Source organism: Enoplosus armatus, chromosome 19, assembly GCF_043641665.1.
Source record: "Enoplosus armatus isolate fEnoArm2 chromosome 19, fEnoArm2.hap1, whole genome shotgun sequence".
NCBI lineage: Eukaryota > Metazoa > Chordata > Actinopteri > Centrarchiformes > Enoplosidae > Enoplosus > Enoplosus armatus.
In genome coordinates this window covers 9,303,737-9,318,010 of record NC_092198.1, presented here as the reverse complement: position 1 = coordinate 9,318,010, position 14,274 = coordinate 9,303,737, and the positions used below count along the sequence as shown (strand labels likewise).

Here is a 14,274-nt window from a genome sequence, read left to right as displayed (position 1 = left end):
TTTTTCCCTCCCCACAGTTTTAATGTGAACTAGGGGCCAATTTTGGGGCCAGCCAACAGATTGCTTATCACTACCAATTACAATCTACTGTTTACTAATGATTAACTAAAAAATACATGGTAATATTTTCTCTTAGGGTTGTTTTTGACTTTACTGTGTTTTAGCAGTATGCCCCTGTGTATGAGAAAGAAACAAGGGATTGAATTGATTGATTCTTTTGTTTTATGCACGTTTTATGCACGTTTTATGCAAGTTGATTGTATGCCATTTCAGACAGTGAACACTACAAGTCCCAGGCCCTGAGGAACGCCAAAGAAGCCTACCAGATCCATCAAGAGAGAGTGAGTTGTTGCATGCACACCCTCAGAGGTGCACTCATCCCCACACACATACTACCCTATATACCCTGTACCAATCTCCACCTCTTTCCCTGTAGACGCGCATGTTTGATGAGGAGGCTAAGGACAGCCGCAGTGCGTCGCTACACACGGCTTGTGGCTCGGCCTCAGGCGCCGGCTCTGGGTTTGGAGAGAGCTACAGCCTCTCCAACCCATCCATCCATGCGGGTGAAGACATTCCCCAGCCCACCATCTTCAACGGCAAACTCAAGGGTTACCAACTCAAGGGCATGAACTGGCTGGCCAACCTCTATGAACAGGTACCCACGTCTGTTTTTGACATTAAGAGTCCTGTCTGGATTTGCAGCGATTTTCTGTCGCACTCAGTGTTTCTCTCAATCCTTTCAGTTGCCATTATGTTTGAAATATAACATTTGTGTCTGCTTATTTTGTGAATTGCTAAAAGAGTTCAATACTAATGTTTTCGTAAGGGTATACTAATATTATGTTGTAAGAATTATCTTCACTCACATGGAGTGAAACCACTAACATAAACATTAGTTGCTGAGGGCTTTTAACACAGTTTTGAGGCAGTTTTTTTTGTTTTACAGTCATTGCAGGGTGTTTTCGGCATACAGATGATTCCATGTTATTATGTACTTATTTATACACATTGAATGATTTATTTTCTCCTTTGTTTTCTTCTCTCTCTGCAGGGAATCAATGGAATCCTGGCAGATGAGATGGGACTGGGGAAGACGGTCCAGAGTATCGCTTTGTTGGCACACCTAGCAGAGGTGAGAGAGACCACCAGGCCGACGGGTTTCTTTCACCATACACTTTGTGGAATATTCAATTGTCTCTGCTGTTGTTACTGACTTATGAAAACATCTAACATCCAGATTCTTTGTGCACCTGCATCCTTTGCAGAGTCCCCTGTTTGTGGCTGTGCCTTTCATGGAATGACTCGTGTGACTTAATTCATTGTTGTGAATTGCTGATTTTCCAGCTCTTTAGATCGTTTTTGTCTCGTAACACCAAAAGGAGAACAAGTGGAATTTAGGGGAAATGTGTGCTTTTCAGTGTTGAGCTATCACTGACAGGAAGACGCATGCCGTGTTCCTCCGGGGCTTCCTGTTATTGGGTGCTCACACATGCACATACAAAGGCCACCTGTTGACGATGCATTCTCGTTTCTGTTCCTGCACAGAGGGACAACATCTGGGGTCCATTCCTGATCATCTCTCCGGCATCCACGCTCAACAACTGGCACCAGGAGTTCTCCCGCTTTGTGCCCAAATTCAAGGTGAGAATCCGTGATGCCGCTGAGTGAGCGTGCCGGCGGAAACACCTGCAGGAATCCTGGCACCCTCATTTCTACTGTTCCCTTTAGTCGTTTTCACTCCTCTAATGAACCCTGTGCCATGTTGCTCTTGTGAGAAATCCTGTCACAAACATCTGAGAACTGACCAGGATAAAGGGCACAAAGCTGCGAGCATCTCTAGAACTATTCATTAGGGGGCAGTATTGTACTAGGATGCTGGTAGAATTGCCTGTGTTAACACATGACTCCATGGAGTGGCTGCACTTTTTTCCATGTCTTAACCGACCTCTGACAGGCTGTGTGTATTCTTGAATGTTAAAAAACCATTTATCAAACACATCAATATGTCGTCAATGCTTGCATGCACACACACTATAATATGCATCCCTCTTTTGTAGTGCTCAACACTCGACTGTGCCCATTTTCTCTGCAAGTTTGAAAATGAATCAATTCCAGTCTGTTTTGCTAATGAGGTGTGAAAAGACCCTATTACACAATCTGAAGATAAGCTTCCTGAACACTCAAAGCAAGACTGACGGAAAACAATGGAATAGCAGCATGCGTTGAGTGATGTAATGATGTGTAAATCTTTTCACATCACATTCTACATCAACAACAGCCGTGATTCATACGTGGTGCTATACCTCAATGTTTCACAGCATCACAGCAGCTCTGTTTTTAGTTTCCATCTATCGCAATTTGAATATAGATTAGGTGAAACGGATTCACACACAACTCATGACTCAACATTTCCTGATTTATCTGCCAGGTGTTGCCGTACTGGGGGAATCCTCATGATCGCAAGGTGATTCGGAAATTTTGGAGCCAGGTAAGGAAGAGATGATGAGGATGATGGTTATGAACACAGAGTTGTGAAGGTACAGTGCTGTGAAATGCTTTATTGTATTGTTTGGTCAATAAATGCTGTACTCTGTTCTTTTATGAATTTCATCTTCTAGTCTAAAACTCCCGTCTCTACATCTCTTGTCTATATTTGAACAATAGAAAACCCTCTACACACAAAACGCGCCATTCCATGTGGTGATCACAAGCTACCAGCTGGTGGTCCAGGATGTCAAGTACTTTCAGAGGGTCAAGTGGCAGTACATGGTTCTGGATGAGGCCCAGGCTCTGAAAAGCAGCACCAGGTAAAACATTAACATGGTACTGTATCTCCAAACTCATCGCAGGGATCCTGTGTGTTTAAAATGTGTTGATACCCAACACTTGATTTATTATACTTGATAATTATGTTGATACTTTTCTGAAGTTTAGAGGATGGAATGGAGTCTGATTTATACATTTATACATTTAATATACATTTTCAAAAGTTTCTCATAGTGTTATAGACTGAGAATTGAACTTTTCCAATCCCAGATTCAAACACTAGTTTCAGCAGATAAACAAACCATCCAGAAACTATATAGACTTAGTTTTGTTCTGCTTTACTAACTACACAAGAAAAACATAGAAATATATTATATAACGATGAGTTTCAAGTCACTTCAAGTTGATTTCTCTACAGTACTAAGAAGAACAGAACCTAGTAGTTCTTCTAAATAGGTTTGATATAAATGGCTAGAACAACAGCTATTTGGTTCTTTAAAACATTTTGAAAATCAACTAAAAGTCTCAAAAACTGAATAAACATAGTTGTTCATCTCTTCAACTACATAAGTATGTGTCATTTCACAGCCACAATCTACAAAACGAGTCACAAAATATTTTGAAATAATGAATCTTGAAATGAGAAACATACCCTCGCGTACAAACAGTGTTCCACAGTTTGAGTAATGGGTGTGATTACAGTGCAGTTAAAAGACTCATGTTGTTGTTGCACTAGATCACCAGCCGTTCACCGTTTCCCCTCTGCGTTTTCAGCGTTCGGTGGAAAATCTTGCTGCAGTTCCAGTGTCGAAACAGACTGCTGCTAACCGGGACGCCCATCCAGAACACGATGGCTGAGGTGAGCAGCGTTTCTGTGTGTGTGTGTGTGTGTGTGTGTGTGTTGGCGAGTGTGTGTGTGTGTTCATGTGAGCAAGACAGAACTGTTGACGACTGTGTGTTATCACTGTCCCTCAGCTGTGGGCCCTGCTGCACTTCATCATGCCTACATTGTTTGATTCCCATGACGAGTTTAACGAGTGGTTCTCCAAGGACATCGAGAGCCATGCTGAAAACAAGTCTGCCATCGATGAGAGTCAGTGCAACCTTTTGGTCTGAGAAAAGAAAAAGTTTTTGTTGTTTTCCTCTTTCCCAGCTGACGACACGTAATGTTTTTCAGCTCATTTGTACGGAAACTCTGTGTGCCATCATTGAAACTTTTATTTCTGCTCACTGTTGCATGTGATAGCTAAACATGATTGTTTGTTTGTGTTTCAGACCAACTTTCCAGACTGCACATGATCCTTAAGCCTTTCATGCTGCGCCGAATCAAGAAGGATGTGGAAAACGAGCTCTCAGACAAGGTAGGGGAGCAAACTTTCCTCTCTGTGTTTGCTGAAGCTTCTCGTACACAGCTGCACATTTAATTGGACAAAAAACTGACGTTGAAGTAATATTACTAGTAGTATATTTTGAGGGAAAGGTTTTCCACATGGTGTCCTCTAAAATGGATTCAGGAAGATTCTGGTGTGGGATTCATGGAAAAAAATTGTAAAATCTCACCAGTCAATCTAAGCACATTAAAAAAAAAAAAATTAAATAAGAAAGCAGGTTCTTCAGAGAAAGTCCAAATGTGTCACAGTTTATCTAACAATATTCAATTAAAAAAATACAATATTATATTTTACACAATACCATGAAGCCCTACTTCTTTCCTCTTCCATCTGTCTCCCTGGACACCTCATTGACACAGAAAGTGTTGTAACAAGCTTGTGAGTGATGCTTGCGCTGGCAGATCCTCCTGACAGATGTTGGACTCGGGGTTTCTTGCTGTCACACACGTCACATACGTACTCAGTCATACAGCTGTGGGAGTCTCGATACACAAGAGTCAGGGGAATGGCAGAGTTCACTCCCCCACATCTGTCTTTTTCACTTTCACTCGCACCCCCATGCAGTCCAATGCCAACCCACTTCCTTTTTTTCGCTGCTCTTGTTGGTTTCTCTTGTTTTGTCAGCATGCTGATGCCAATAGTAACGAGTGTGGAGTTCACTCGTGGTTCATGGTCGGGTTTTTATGGTTTGTTGTTGTTCATTTTCGCTGCTTTCATCAAAGCATGACACCAGATAAAACCAGAGATTTTGATGTGTGTTTTTAAAGAATGTGGGTCAAGCAGGGCATGAAGTCTGCACCCATAAATTAGTTTTTTGTTGAGCCCATGTGAAAACACTGTGTGTTTTTAATGGAGGCATAACATGGCAGTAATGCATTTGTCTTTACTGTGGTCACATGTTATATATGCAGCCAACTTTTACTTTGTAAATCAGTCCCTTTTCTAAGATCCAATTGAGAACTTTTCCATTCACTGTTCACATCCTTCCTTTGTGTTTCATCCTAAAATGAAGGCAACCACAATCGTTTAGTCATCACTCTTAAAGCCCTGAACTTCACAAAACAAATTCAAGAACACCAGAGAGACAATTTACACTCATTGGCCCATTAAAATTATTTTTTATGTTCTAATCATTCAGTTTTGAAGACGTGAAAATGTAAAATTAGTAGGGATCTGAAATCCTACTGCACATACAGGAACTCCTCAACAGGCTGTCACTCAACGAAGAGAAACAAGATGATAGTAATGATGGTGCTTTAGTTGCACAGTTTCAACAGCTCCGTCTTTTGGGCCCTGCAGGCAGGTTTGTGTGTGTCTGAATGTTAATTGGTTTTAGACTTTTCACACACACTCGTTACGCTCTCCCGCTACAGATTGAGATCCTGACCTACTGCCAGCTGACATCCCGGCAGAGGTTGCTCTACCAGGCTCTAAGGAACAAGATCTCCATTGAGGATCTGCTGCAGTCCTCCATGGGCACGGCCCAGCAGTCCCACAGCACCACCTCCTCCCTCATGAACCTGGTCATGCAGTTCAGGAAGGTACAAGCTGTGGCCTGCGCTAAATACTAGATGATTACAGCTGTAAAGCGTTTTGATTATTGTGTCGGATGCAGCAGTTGAGATGATTGATTTCAGTTATTAGTCCTAATTATTTGAGGATCAGTGTCATGTTATTAAAACTCTAACCCTTCCAGCCCTTTTCCACAGTGGATTTTCAAAGGAATGTCAATATTCCAAATGTAATAATGGCTCTACATTTTATTAGTGGGAACAATGAATTGGCAGGTTTAGAACAAGCATAAACATGAGTAATGGTGGTTCCTTTGCCTTTTTCAAAACACACTGTCTGTGTTATGCTTTTGTGTAGGTGTGTAACCACCCTGACTTGTTTGAGCGCCAGGAGACACGCTCTCCTTTCCACATGTCCCTCAAGCCCTACGTCATGTCCAAGTTCCTCTACCGTCACGGCCTCATCCACACGCACAACCAGGCCAAGAACAAGTAAGTTCTTCCACACAGATACAGTATCTGCACATACACACTTGAATTTGACAAGTACGACCAAAATCGAAATTGAATCCAAAACAGGTCTATCAAAATGGGTCGTTTTGAATAGGGTTAGGTTTACATTTTAAGTGACTGTGTAAAACACTGTTAAATATATCCTTTTTTCTAGTGGATATTTGCTGATTTTGGACTCTCAAAAGGATATTATCTAATTTATAGCTATTAATACTCAGACTGAGATTGGATTATCATCCCAAATTCAGTCTCTTTTGCTTTTTCTCACATTCAGTGGTGTAACTATGTCTGTCTCTACATCCTCCTCAGATTACTTCAAGTGCTGCTGTCTCCCTTCTCCCCAAATCACATCCAGCAGTCTCTTTTTCACAGAAAAGGTGAGCATGTATTAAGCTTTGAATTCAGACGTACACAAAGCTCTCGATGACCTCTTTCATTTGACATTCAAACTTAAGTTTCACCCCAGTTCCTCTCTTCCTCCTTTGATGTTTCCATAACTTCTGCCTATTCTTCCTGTTTATTTCCACATTTTCGTTTATTGTTTTCTTTTTCTTAAAACTCATATTCTTCCTTTTATATTCTGTTTTAACTGTTCCAGGTGATGATAAAGGAAGCTGTTTCTCCTTCCTGCGCTTCATCGACGTGTCACCAACTGAGATGTCCAATCTCATGCTGCAAGGCTCTTTAGTGAGGTGGGCTTTAAGTTCCCTTCTTCAGATCTGTTTCTCTCTTTGTCTCGGTTCGAAAGAAGTGAGATAAGGTGGGATAGTAAAGTAAAGAGTCTGCCCTTCAACATGAAGATCAAATGTCCAACAGCTCTGGACATGCTATGCTGTGGTCGACTCTGCACTCTGGAAGTTTGATTATTAATAATGGCCAATTTTATACAGCAGTTATAGCAGAATTCTTTATAAAGTATTTATATTTAATTATTTTTGTAACTTAATTTTTCCTGTCCTGCTTCTCGCTATTTTCTTTCACAGATGGTTAGCCCTTTTTCTGTCCCTCAAAGCTGCATACCGGCTCCACTATCAACGCCTATTCGGCCTGGAAGAAGAGGGTCAGGAGGAAACCGCAGAGCGGGAGAGAGAGAGGTTACAGCCCAGGAGTAAGTGTCTGTCTCGCAAGGACCTAATTCTGTGGCTGAACAGACCCACCAATTTCCCAAACACGCACACCAGCCCTGTCCTACAGGTAAGAAACATACAAGACACACACTCAGACTAAAATCTGTGTTTGATGTAGCCATCTGTGGTACGCGTGGGTGTGTGACAGGCAGGTGAAACTCCAGTAGTGAGGCGTGTGCTGCTGACGATGCTGACATTTTCCCCAGAGCATCAGTCAGTGTTTGGCCACACAGTTTGCTCTATGCCCCAGGTTTCCTCTCCCTCCTCTGGGATCCAGTGTGGAACCCAATATCTCTGTAGCCCCGTGACCCAGCAACACTGTCCTCCCTCCCACTGTGTGTCTCCTCATCTGAGCATATGTGCAGACCAACATCTTTCTGTACTTCTACTGTCAAACATTGAAGGAAGTCACATTTTCAAGATTAAAAGATTAGGAGTCTTTGATTTAGAGGAGACTAAAGGAAAATCTACACTGACGTTTTTGGAAACATTTTCAGTCAGTCTGGAATACATATATTTCCGTGAGTTTATCAAGCCACACCTACTGGTTCACATCAGTATGGAACCCCGTCTGTTTTTCATGCTATTTAGTTAACCTTTTGTCTACATATCTCCTATTTGTTTATGAAAGGCGTGATATGATACCTCCAGAGGCTCTAGTGTTTACAGGAAAGCTGATTCTAAGGACACTGATCGTCTAACAGAAGTTGGAGTTGTTGTGGTGCTAGTGAAACAGTAGCTCTTATATGGCACCAATGTGTTGCCTCTGGTTTATGGACACTGTGAGATTTGGAAATGAGTGGCACAATGTTTTTGTTCCATCAAACTACTCTGGCAGCTCAGCATTCTGTAATGTTTGTCAGCGACGTTTCTCAGAGGAGACGCTATCACTGGTCTTTTCAGCTGCACTCAAATGCTTTCATATGTGTTGGATTCTGCAGCTGAGAACCACATGGTTACATTGAGACAGCACATATTTCCTAAATTTTTTGTATTATTTGGCAATATGGAAACCTAAGTGTTAGTGGGGAAGAGACAGTACAAAGCCTAGTTGCCAGTTCAAACATACAGACCACCTAAAAAAATGTGAACAGCTGCAGCCTGCAGATCCACGACTAGGTCACTGCTACAAGAGCGTTTTAGTCATTCTGCTCAGCCAAAGAAGCATTAAAAACACATCCATCAAATCTTTCACCCATTGGCAGATACCGTATGTGTCACAGTACCATCCTCCACCAATTCTGACTTAACTTGTTGGGTGGAAAATACTCAGGAAAAAATGCTGTCAGGGTAATTCCATCCTCCTCTTCCTCTCTTGGCCTCATCACTCTGAGTCAGGCAGCTGCCTAGTGTCTTAAGCCCCCCCCCCCCCCCGGAGCAGCAGAAGAACAAGAACAGAAAAATATAAGAAGCAAGTTCAAGTACAAGAGAAGGAGAGAAACTTGCAGACACCTGGGGAGCTAATACTGTATGCATACTGTATGACCATGCTGACCCGAGACGCCCACTTGAGCTTCCAGAAATTACTCTCTCACACAGTTAATGCCAACTTCTTTCAACTCCTCATTTTTCTTTTGAAGCTGCGTGTAGCTGGCACATAGTTCCTCTTCTCTCTGCTTGGCTTGTCTTTCTCTGGCTGTGTACTTGTACAGTGTGGTCAGTGTTGCTCTCAGCTTTCCTGCTACTCCTGTTGAGGTATTGAGAGAACCAGGCAACTCTGAATACCTCCATAACACCTTTTACTCGTACAGCTTTGGGGCAGTGCTTCAAATGGGCTCCCTGTCCCTCTGTGTCGGTGTCTCTCTCTGTCCATCCCAAAATTAAACACATCTTCAACCAATCCTCCAATTTGTAGGGGAAAAACTTTAATTGCTTCACTTTGCGAAATACTTATAACCTATTTTGGCCACCCATTGGCTTCAGAAACCAGTATCTGCACTGGTGCATTGCTGTTGCCAAGAAGCATGTTTTGGCCAATGAGAGAGAGAGGAATGAGTATTTGCTAACCCGTGGTGGAGATGACCTGAGGCTGGCTAGAAAGGATGTCATTTTATAAACTCTGCCATTAGATGGCACTGTGTATACACATTTATATATTCCAACACCTACCACTGCATTATGCTAGAATTATTCATCATTATCTCTTCAGCATTAACCTTTGCTCAAAATGTATGTATAATGTACAGCTTGCCCAAAAGGTCTTTGCAGAAAAGATTACATGATCAGGCATGCCGTTTATCCTGTGACATATGCTACTAAAATCATATAAGCTGCATAATCATACGTTTTACATAACATTTTAAGCATTTAGCGGACATTTTATATAATGCTTCAGGCAAGTAACCAATGAAACTTAAATATACTGTCAGAGCAGTTTATAAAAAGCATGAGTGCTGCACTCAGTAACCTCTGTAGGTTTCTGTTTGTTTACCTGTTTCTCACCACCTCTTGCTGTTGCTGCTTTTTTTATATTTTGCGCAACATCAATTGTGATGTTTTTGACATTTTTGTGTGTGTGTGTGTGTTTCAGGACCTGGTGTTCACAGCCTTCAGGCCTGGCATGGTGGGACACACAGACGTGAGGATCCACAGTCGAATCTCTGCTACCTACTCGCTGAGGCCCTGCCAGCCCACACTGCCACCAAAGTTCCTGCTAGCCGCCACGCCCAGGTGTGTGTGTGTGTGTGTGTGTGTGTGTGTGTGTGTGTGTGTGTGTGTGTGTGTGTGTGTGTGTGTGTGTGTGTGTGAGCAGCAAGTGGCCCGATAAAGGCACTCTTGCAGGTCCTCTGTGTGTTTGTGTGGACAGTCTGTGTGTGTGTGTGCGTGCTGGCCTGTGTGAGATAGGCAAGCATTTGGGTGGTCATGCAAAGGGAAGAGGGAAGCGCTGTGGACATTGCCTTTGTAGCCTTTCAACAATGAGCAACTCTTGTCTGTGAAATGTGTGTGTGTGTGTGTGTGTGAGACTGTGTGTGGTTGGAGTGTGGGGGTGACCGCTGTGGCTTCCAGCTGCATTTAAAACAAACAGAGCCTCTAAAAAGGGCTTCTTGCTCAGGTTGTTCACCAGTTGTTAAGCTTCCTCTCGACCTCTTCCTATACACACAAGCACACACACATGCACACACACAGAAACTGCTGATTCAGTGAAACCAGCCTTTATACAGTTGTTTTCTGTCTATCTCTTGTAAAGATCTCTAGGTGGTAAATTTGTTATAGGTTGTGTTTTTTAAATTGATAGTTTAATTTAAAAGATAAGAAAAATAGCCACATGCAATCAAAAGCAAATGGTTTTAATAAAAAAAAATATTGCATTAGAAAAAGTAATAACTTACATGTCAACATACTTGTAACACATTACCCTAAAATCTTCCTTCTCTCTGTCATACAGTATTATCTTTTGTTTCAAACGTAGAAAACCTTATCTTTCTTTTTTGTTTCCTAGGTGACAGCGGTTCCCATGGAGCGTTATTGTGACGACCGTAGTGCGGAGTACGAGTGGCGGGTGACACGCAGTGGAGGGGGCACAGTCTTCAAGCAGTGTTTCCTCTACGGCTCCCCTGAACTTGCCTCAGACTGGTTTATGAGGGCCAATGCCTTCCACCCACAATGCCCTGGGGGTGTGATGGCCCTCTATCCGCGACATGGATGGTCCTTCATTCGGATACCTGGTGAGGACTTCATGTTTGTGTGTTACGTTTCTATTTTCCTCTTTGGAGTGTTGTTGCTATGCTTTGGTGTCTTCATCGATCAGGTGTGCAGCTCTGCTGTAGCTCACACTGGTTAACCTGATGCTATGTAGTTAAAGGGTAACAAATAAATGAGCATCCACTTGTGAATAACTACCAGGGCAGCCAATAAATGGCTATGTCCATTAATAAATGCCACAATTTGTGACTGTTAGTCCACAGCAGCAGTCTGCATCGCTGTGGGAAAAGACAGTGATGCTTGTTTACTTAATGGACCATGTTTCAAAAATATAGTAGACAAAAAAGTGTTTTCTTAGCTCAGAACTTCAATAATCGTAACACATAGTTTGCTTTACCTTCATTTGTTTGAGTCATATTTGAGCTGACAGTTTTATCAAATGGTGAATATCCAGTTTTTGACTGAAGGGTGAAAAAGGGGCCCGTGGGAGAATCTACAGAGGCCAGCCCAGGGTCAGCAGGGCAGAGCCGGGCACATCACCCTCCTCTGTCACTGCCTGTCTGTCTGCCAGGCAGCCAATCCCTCACAGTCTAATGGTGCTGCTGAGATAAAGGGCTTCTGCAGAAGTTCACTCGTATAAACACGTTGTTTATGGTTGTGTGTGTACGTGTGCTTACAAGCGCTTTATCAGAATAGCATGGCTTTTTTGAGTCGAGGGTCAGCCGGAGCAGAGTGGGAGCTGATTCACTGCCAGGGTTCAAATGACTGATGGATGTCCAGGGTGAGAGAGGCCATTACAGTTTTACAGACAACACTTCCCTTCTCACTGACCTGCTCAGCCCCTCCACCTATGATAAACTGTCTCTGTCACGGATTATGATGACTGCTCTCTTTTTGTTTTGCGTGGTATAAGAGGTTCCTGGCACAGAAAATGGACGTGTGTGTCCTTTTATACTTGTTTGATAAGCTTGTAGTACACTCATTTGATGGATTTTAGTACTTCAAGACATACTGTTACTTGATAGTGTAATCCCTAAACATGATATAAAATCCTTTAAATCCTATACACACTCTCTCACAGATAACAATATTGTAATGCCTGATTTTTTCTTCTACCCATCTGTGTATACATGTGCTTGTGAGAGTGTTTGTGTGTAAAAGTGAGAAACAAAACAAGTATTTGTGTGTCTGTGTGAGAACAGTCTGAAAGCTCTTGTGAAGTTATACGGAGGCAAACAAAGCGAGGAAGTTTAGCTACTGGTCATTGTTCAAGTGCTTAGTTAGGTAACACTAATAGATGGTCCGTCCGTCTCTGTGTGTGTGTGTGTGTGTGTGTGTGTGTGTGTGTGTGTATGTGTGCGTGTGTGTGTATGTGTGCGTGTCTGTGTACCATTCGGGCCCATTCAGGGAACTGTGCAGCGCTCACACGGGGGCCTGAGGTGTCTCTCACCTCTCTGCACACACTCTCCCACGCTCGGCAGTCGTTGCACTTTCTTCACACACGCATTCGGGCCCCAGGACAAGCCTCACCTCCGTCTCTCCCGCTAACAGACAGGGCCGCGCACTGATCTGAAATCAGTATCTGGCCACAGCTCTCTCAGTCCGTCTGGTCTCCCACTTCTTTCTCAGCCTCGATAGGAAGGAAGTGACCCAACACTCCGGCACCCGTCCTCCGCTGAACACATTGTTGCCACATCAAGGCCCAGATATGTACAGTAGCCCAGCTGAAGTTTCCCACCCTCCCTCTCCGCCGCACTCCCAGCCCCACACCTTTTAGAACAAATGGCAGAGCTGAATAACTGTTTGTTTTGAGCGCCATGGCGTGAGTACGGCTGCCCACTGATATCGATGGAGGAATCTAATCAGAGGGCTTATTAGGAATCAGGCCACAGAGGAGGAAAAAACAATTGAGGCCGTAATGTCTTGGGCCTCTGTTTTTTTTGTCATGGCAGAATAACCCTGTAGGAAAGATGTTTTTCCATTCAAAAGAGAATGAATTATCTACTCCATGTTAATAATGTTAGTATTGACGATGATGTGCACTTCTCTGACAACAAAGCAAGGTGCATGCAGGGCATTATCAGCCATAAACTGAACCCATGCAGTCATCTAGTCTAAGCCACCAGGATGCAACAGGAGAAGAGGGTTTTCGCTATAATTAGAGGGACATTCCAGTCTTGTTTTGTTTGCTAAATTGCTGCAGTTCTGTGGTCACCCCTCTTTCACTTTCCGGAAACTTCACATATAGCAAAAATGGGGCCTCTTTTATATTCAAAGAGAGACAAATTTCAGCTTCAGGTTAAAAATCAGTTTGAAAAAGGAAATAGTTTTGATCTTGCGTGCTGTAGGACCATTTGCAGAACATTCCAGCGTGACACAGAAATAACCGTCCTCGCTGTCTGTGTGGTCCCTGTGTCGCTTTCAGTAATTAGAAGGAAGGGTTCCACAAAATGACGGCCCTCTCACTACAGTGCAGACTCTTTCTATTCTAGCTTTATTGTGAGCTGGGAATTGACTGTCATTGCTGTGGAAAAGTGTAAGATGGTAAAGGACTTTTGTGTGTGTGTCTACATATCAATCAGACTATGAGAGAGAGAGAGAGGCCAGTCGGGTCTGGCCCAGCAGCCCACATCAGGCTGTGGGAAATGCAGTTCTGCCTTCCTGTCCCTTCAAAGAAACTCTACTCTCCAGCAAAATGGCAGGAAGCTTCCCCGGCCTTCTGATAGACAGGCACAAAACAACACAGACGGCCAGCCTCACCACACCACCGTCTGACTCTGCCCCTCTCAATCTGCATTAAGCTGGCACCGGTAACCGTCTGCGGAATTCAGCGGGGGGGGGGGGTTTGCCAGCAGAGAAAAAACCCAAAACATCCAGCCAAGTGTGTAAAGGGACAGAGATGTTTTGATTTTGTAGTCCAATTTATGGCTATTAATGTGTCCACAAGAAGGAAAAAACGTGTGCACTGATCCTTGAGAAACTTAAGTCCCAAAGTAGACTGAAGGGGGAGACATTAGCCACATTATGCCTCTATAATGAGATCTTTGAACATGAAAGCCAAGTAGCATCTAGCTCACTCTGTCCCTTAGCTTTCATCTGTGGTGTGTGTCGAGTCAGTACTGGCCAGGGGCAACTAGCAGTAATCTGTCTTAATGACAGAGTTCACAGTGGGCTGCTGTGGTGTGGTGAGATTCCCCCACGAAACTCTGAGTCCTCATCAGACTGTCTGTCTCTTCCTGCTTAACAAGACCAAGAGAAGTGCTCTTCTTGCATGTTAGAGGGGAGACAGTGATGTATTTGCAAACATGCTCCATGAATATA

At 43.2% G+C, this 14,274-nt stretch overlaps 1 protein-coding gene across 1 annotated transcript in view; it reads left to right on the top strand.

Annotated features, from left to right (window-relative positions):
- ino80 (INO80 complex ATPase subunit) overlaps window positions 1–14,274 on the top strand; it is a 34,152-nt gene that overhangs the window by 2,841 nt on the left and 17,037 nt on the right. Inside the window, exons 10-25 of the mRNA XM_070925519.1 lie at window positions 274–341; window positions 437–658; window positions 1,055–1,135; window positions 1,549–1,644; window positions 2,432–2,491; window positions 2,668–2,810; window positions 3,544–3,628; window positions 3,745–3,862; window positions 4,045–4,130; window positions 5,534–5,701; window positions 6,030–6,163; window positions 6,494–6,561; window positions 6,783–6,876; window positions 7,168–7,378; window positions 9,842–9,985; window positions 10,751–10,976. Of these exons, the coding sequence (XP_070781620.1) occupies window positions 274–341; window positions 437–658; window positions 1,055–1,135; window positions 1,549–1,644; window positions 2,432–2,491; window positions 2,668–2,810; window positions 3,544–3,628; window positions 3,745–3,862; window positions 4,045–4,130; window positions 5,534–5,701; window positions 6,030–6,163; window positions 6,494–6,561; window positions 6,783–6,876; window positions 7,168–7,378; window positions 9,842–9,985; window positions 10,751–10,976 (2,004 nt within the window). The remainder of the gene's footprint in view (window positions 1–273; window positions 342–436; window positions 659–1,054; window positions 1,136–1,548; window positions 1,645–2,431; window positions 2,492–2,667; window positions 2,811–3,543; window positions 3,629–3,744; window positions 3,863–4,044; window positions 4,131–5,533; window positions 5,702–6,029; window positions 6,164–6,493; window positions 6,562–6,782; window positions 6,877–7,167; window positions 7,379–9,841; window positions 9,986–10,750; window positions 10,977–14,274) is intronic.